General features: G+C 50.1%; 1 protein-coding gene across 1 annotated transcript; it reads right to left on the bottom strand.

The window, feature by feature from the left end:
- Nucleotides 1-901: 901 nt before the first annotated feature.
- Vrtn (vertebrae development associated) lies at nucleotides 902-3,059 on the bottom strand. The gene has a single exon (XM_051196169.1). It carries the CDS (start codon nucleotides 3,057-3,059, stop codon nucleotides 903-905), a length of 2,157 nt encoding a protein of 718 aa, XP_051052126.1. The 3' UTR covers nucleotide 902.
- Between the last annotated feature and the right edge of the window lie 2,168 nt (nucleotides 3,060-5,227).

The following is a 5,227-nucleotide window of genomic DNA, read 5'->3' as shown; positions in this document are numbered from 1 at the left end:
CTGACACACCCAGTATGTGGAAAAGGAAGGGTTTCATTGAGCCAGACCCAATGGTCACTTCTAGATCCAGTTCATAACAGAGTGCCACCAGCCCTGGTCCCAAGCAAGTACTATCAGAAGACAGCAATGGTGTCCCAACCCCCTTGAGCTGAAAGGGACAGGCAATCACATCTTAGCCAAACAAATCCCAGAGAGACCTCAGGCAGTGTGTGAGCAAGGCAACACTTTATTTCTTTGGTTTCAAACTTTGCTGTGGGACAGTGAAAAGCTCAGTCTCCCATCAGCTTTGTAACCTTGTGACAGCTTGCCAAAGATATGACTCAGCACAAAGGCAGGTCCCCAACAGCCAACCAGGCTGGCAGGGACAGCAGAGACCTCCTCTCCAGGGTCTCCAGCGCCTAGCCCACCATGGTTGGTCCTATGAAGTCCAGCTTATGATCATGAAGAGCCTGGCACCTCCTCCACTGGGGGCACGAGACAAAGCCACACATCTGCCTCACATTAACTCCCTTGTTCTTTTGGAAGTCACCTTTGAGGAAAAAAGGACATTACCCGCCCCCCCCCCAAAAAAAGTAAAGACATTCTGCTTGAGAGAAGATAATGACCATGCTCTAATACTCGTTGTGGGCCCAGGAAAAGCCACAGGCAGCCGTGGCACACTCATAGCTTCCACAACCACTGGCAAGGGGGTCCTGCAAACCCTCCTTAATGAAAAAAAAAACTAAACAATAAAAACACATGGCCATCCAACAACCAAAGAGCCAATTGGTACTCCTATGGCTTTCATTATTTCTACCCCTCCACCCCAAGCTGGAAATTATGGAAGACAGAGTAAAGGGCATCCTGGCAAGCCAGGCGACAACTCAGGTCTCTCCTTCTCACTCTCTTGTGTCACCTCCCCATCAGCCATCAACCAGTGTGAGGCCTTCAAAGAGTGCCCGCTTCCACATGTAGTAGGTGGAACGTGCTGTCAGCGGGAAGAGAGACTGGAACTCCTTGTAGGAGGGGAAAGTCTTGGACTGGAAGCGCTTCTGTAGGAACAGCTTGGCTTGGGCCTTGAATCTTGTGGTGGTAAGCATGTCCATCACCAGCACCTGGCCATCCCTGCCACCTGCCGCCGCCGCCACAGTCTGGCCCGATAGGGATCCACTGTGGGGTTGGCTTTGGGTCATAGCTGTCTCCTGAATGACCCCTTCTCTAGAAGGCCCTCCCTGGGCATCTTCTGTGGGGGTTTCTGAAGAAGCGGCCACTGGCAGTGTCTGCACCCGAGGAGCGATCACAGAGGTTCTATTCTCAACAGCTTCCGTCTCCTGCCATTCAGCTGGCTCCTGCCGTTCCTCTGGCTCCCGCCTCCTTTGGCCCAAAGAGGAGGAAGCCTGCATCCTGGGCCATCCCCGGGAAAGACTTTTCCACACCCAAAAAGTAGAGGGTAACAGACTAGGGTAGCGGAGGCGGAAGCGACAGAAGGGCAGGTGCCCGCTTAGCACCTGTTTGCGGGCAGCCCTACGTAGTCGCCTCTGCCAACGAGACAAGGGAATCTTTGTGGATGTGAACCCCTGGGAAGTAGGAGGGTCTCCTCCTCCTGCTTTCCCTGTGCCCTCTTCTCCCACCTCACCCTTCAAAGAGAGCAGGGCCGCATCCCCAACATCTGTTGGGGGCAGAGACTCGGTGGTTGCAAGGGCTGGGGCCAGCTTAAAACTGGGGCCCCTCCTGAGGGCCTTCCTCCTCCAGTTGTAGTATGTGGATCTCGAGATGCCGGGGAACCTGCATTTGAAGCAGCGATAGGGTACCAGTTTGTTCACGGAGATGCAATGTTCTAGGTACGACTTGGCACGCTGCATTAAGACCATGCTAGGGCTAGACACCGCCACTGCTGGTGTGGAGCACCCCAGCCCCTCGGCAGCCTTCTTCTCTGGGAGGCTCTCCAGCTCTGGCACAGCCAGTGGCTCGCTGGGTGGAGTAGACGGGACCAAGGCTGGATAGGCACCAGAGTCCAGCAGCTCATGCTTCCAGGTATAGTAGGTAGAACGGGAGATCTCAGGGAATCTCTGCAGGAACTGTTGCAATGGCACAAGGCCCCCACGGTAAAAGCTGTCCTGCAGGAAGTGCTTGGCCGAGAAGCGGTTGGCTACCTTCTGCCGGTGCTCCTGGGTCTGCCGCCGCCAGCGGTAGAAGGTGCTCTTGGTGATGTTGGAGCGGTCACAGAGGTGGGAGTAGCTGAGGCCAGGTTCGCGGTTGAGCAGCTCCAGGGTTTTGGCTGGTGGTAGCAGAGGACTCAGGATCGGAGGAGAGGAGTCCAGGGTAGCAGCACCATCAGCCTCCATCTCTTCCAGCCCAACCACGGGGGCAAAATACTGGTGACGGAAGAGGTGGCTAGTGAGGGGCTGGCCAGCCCACATAATGTGCAACATGGAGGTCACGTTGGTGCAGCGGCGAGGCCTGATAACACGGTTAAAATAGGGTCGGATCTTGACATTGCGCATGGGGTAGATGGAGTAGATGTTGTGCTGAAGGATGGAGGCAAGGGCATACAGGTGCCACACATTGGAGAAGCTGCTAGGGAAGCACGTAGCCTTGACGTCTGCGTCAAAGATGGCCTCCAGTGTGGCAGAAGACAGGTTGCTCATCTCGGGGGACTCCTCTGAGCACAGGGAGTAGCGCACAGCCTGGAGCATCACCTTGGAGTCGATCATACCCTGGAGATAATAGTGCCTGTGCAATAGCATCTCCACCACGGTGCGGGCCCGCAGCTCCAGGCTGAGGCCCGTGTGCCCCCACAACAACATGCTGGCAGCCTCAAACAACAGGCTTCCCTCGCCCTTGCACACTAGGGGCAGCATGTTCCGTGGAGCATCCTCTGGGTACAGACTCAGGGCCACAGAGTCCACCTCCAGCACCTGGGGTCCAGGGCCACCCTTCTGGCAAATCGGGAGGGTGAAGGAAGATAGGACCCGTTTGGCCTCCAGGGCGGCACTGTTGAGCCCTTCCAGGCCCACTGACTCTACGGCCTCCTGCAGATCCCGCAGAACCTGCCGTACCAGCTGATCCCGAGAAGTCATCCTGACAGGGCAAAAGGAGAGAGGACAGAGGTCAAAACAAGATACCCAACAGTAATATGGATGCCCTGTGCACTCCTATACCTTCCCCCCAGAGCACTGGTTCTCAACCTGTGAGCCATGACCTATTGAGGGGTCGAGTCACATGACCCTTTCATGATGGGGGGAGTGTGTTGCCTAAGACCACGGGAAAACACAGATATTTCCATTAAGATTCATAACAGTAGCAGAATTAGTTACAAAGGAACAACAAAAATAATTTTATAGGTCACCACAACATCAAAGGGTTGCAGCATTAGGAAGGTTAAGAACCACTGTCCTGGAAGTAATGGCCACTTACTCCTATTCCTCCAGAAGAGGTAACAGCTAATTGCTACTTTGGCTTTGTTAGTCACTCAGTGGTTCTGAGAAAAGCATAGACTCTAGAACTTGGCTTTGAATCCTGGTTCTGATATGAGTTTGGCACAACACTTAACCTTCTGCCTTCCCTCCTATAACATGGGAAGCCTACCTTAGAGACTCTACAGTCTTAGTTACTACAATGAAAGTTTAAAACAAAAGCACATGCAATCCCAGGACTGGAACTGGGAAGGCAGGAGGATCATAAATTCAAGGCCAGCTTGGGCTACCTAGCCAGATTCCATGTAAAAACAGACAAACACAGGCACTTATCTTTGTCCCATGTTCCTCCCTAGAACAGTAGCGACACATAATAAAGCCGTATAGAATGTTAATACCACACACCATCATCTAATACATACAGGTTCAGCAGATATGCAAACCATACCTCTACCAGGCATGGTTTCGAATGCATACATACCTATGATACAGCAGATATGCAAACCACACCTATATGAGCATGGTTGTGAATGTCTGGGAGGTAGAGGCAGCTAGATCTCTCCAAGTTCCAGACCAACCAGGGCTACAGAGAGCAACCTTGGCTTGTAATAAATAAATTTAACTATCTTGTAAATTTAACTATCACGTAAGAGCCAAACCTAGAATAACAATTCCCAAATTATAGTCCTAGATCTGTCATAAATTATTTTAAGGAGCTGGAGAGATGACTCGGAGGTTAAGAGCACTGGTTGCTCTTCCAGAGGTCCTGAGTTCAATTCCCAGCAACCAAGTGGTGGCTCACAACCATCTATGAGATCTGGTGCCCTCTTCTGCCTTGCAGGTAGAACGCTTGTATACATAGGAAATAAATCTTTTTAAAAAATATTTTGAAAATAATACTTAGACAAAGCATGATAATTTAACACAATGATATAACTTGTATTCTTATAATTGAATGAAACTGTTGGTTTATGGTGGGGAGTGATGGCACACTCCTAGCACCCTGGACTCTAAAGCTGAATGATTATTGCCATGAGGTTGAAGCCAGCACAGACTACAAAGTGAATTCCAAGCCAGCCTGGCCTACAGTGTGGGAACACACCTTTCCTAATTATACCAGAAGTCATGTTCTTTCTCCTAATGTCCCTGGAGGATACCCTTGACAGAGGACAGGAGAGGAGAGGAGAGAGAAGTTTTACTACAGATTTAAGGACAGGTCTTAGGAGAAAGGCTTAGAAAGATGACCTGCCCTAGAGCAGCTTAACTTCTCAAGAGAGTTGGCCAGAATACTACTTTTAGCAAAAGACTTATGGACATTATAGTAAGGTATGGCAGCACACATCTGTGATCGCAGCTCTGTGAATCTGAGACAGAAGTCAGGTTCTGAGTTTAAGCTCAGCCAGGGCTATAAGGCTAATTCAAGGGCAGTGGGAGCCACAGCTTAACTTCTCAAGAGAGTTGGCCAGAATACTACTTTTAGCAAAAGACTGATGGACATTAAAACAAAACAAACAAATGACCAACACACAGACAGAGAAATGGGTTATAGAGACTCAGACATATTTGACAGATATTTCTCAAAATTGAATCAGGTAATGAGCTGAAGAGATGGCTTTATCACTGCTGCTCTTGCAGAGGACCTGGGTTTTATTCCCAGCACCCACACAAGCATCTGGAACTCCAGTACCAGGAGATCCAATACCCTCTTCTGGCCTCCTTGAATACTAGGCAACATATATGCATACATGTGATATACATCCATGCAAAGCACCTATACACATAAAATAAAAGTTAATTTTTTTCTTTCTTTTTTTGTTTTTGTTTTTAAGACA

Source organism: Phodopus roborovskii, unplaced genomic scaffold (genome assembly GCF_943737965.1).
Source record: "Phodopus roborovskii unplaced genomic scaffold, PHOROB, whole genome shotgun sequence".
In the NCBI taxonomy this organism is placed as follows: Eukaryota; Metazoa; Chordata; class Mammalia; order Rodentia; family Cricetidae; genus Phodopus; species Phodopus roborovskii.
Note: the sequence above shows the minus strand (reverse complement) of the source record. Positions and strands in the feature narration are given on the sequence as shown.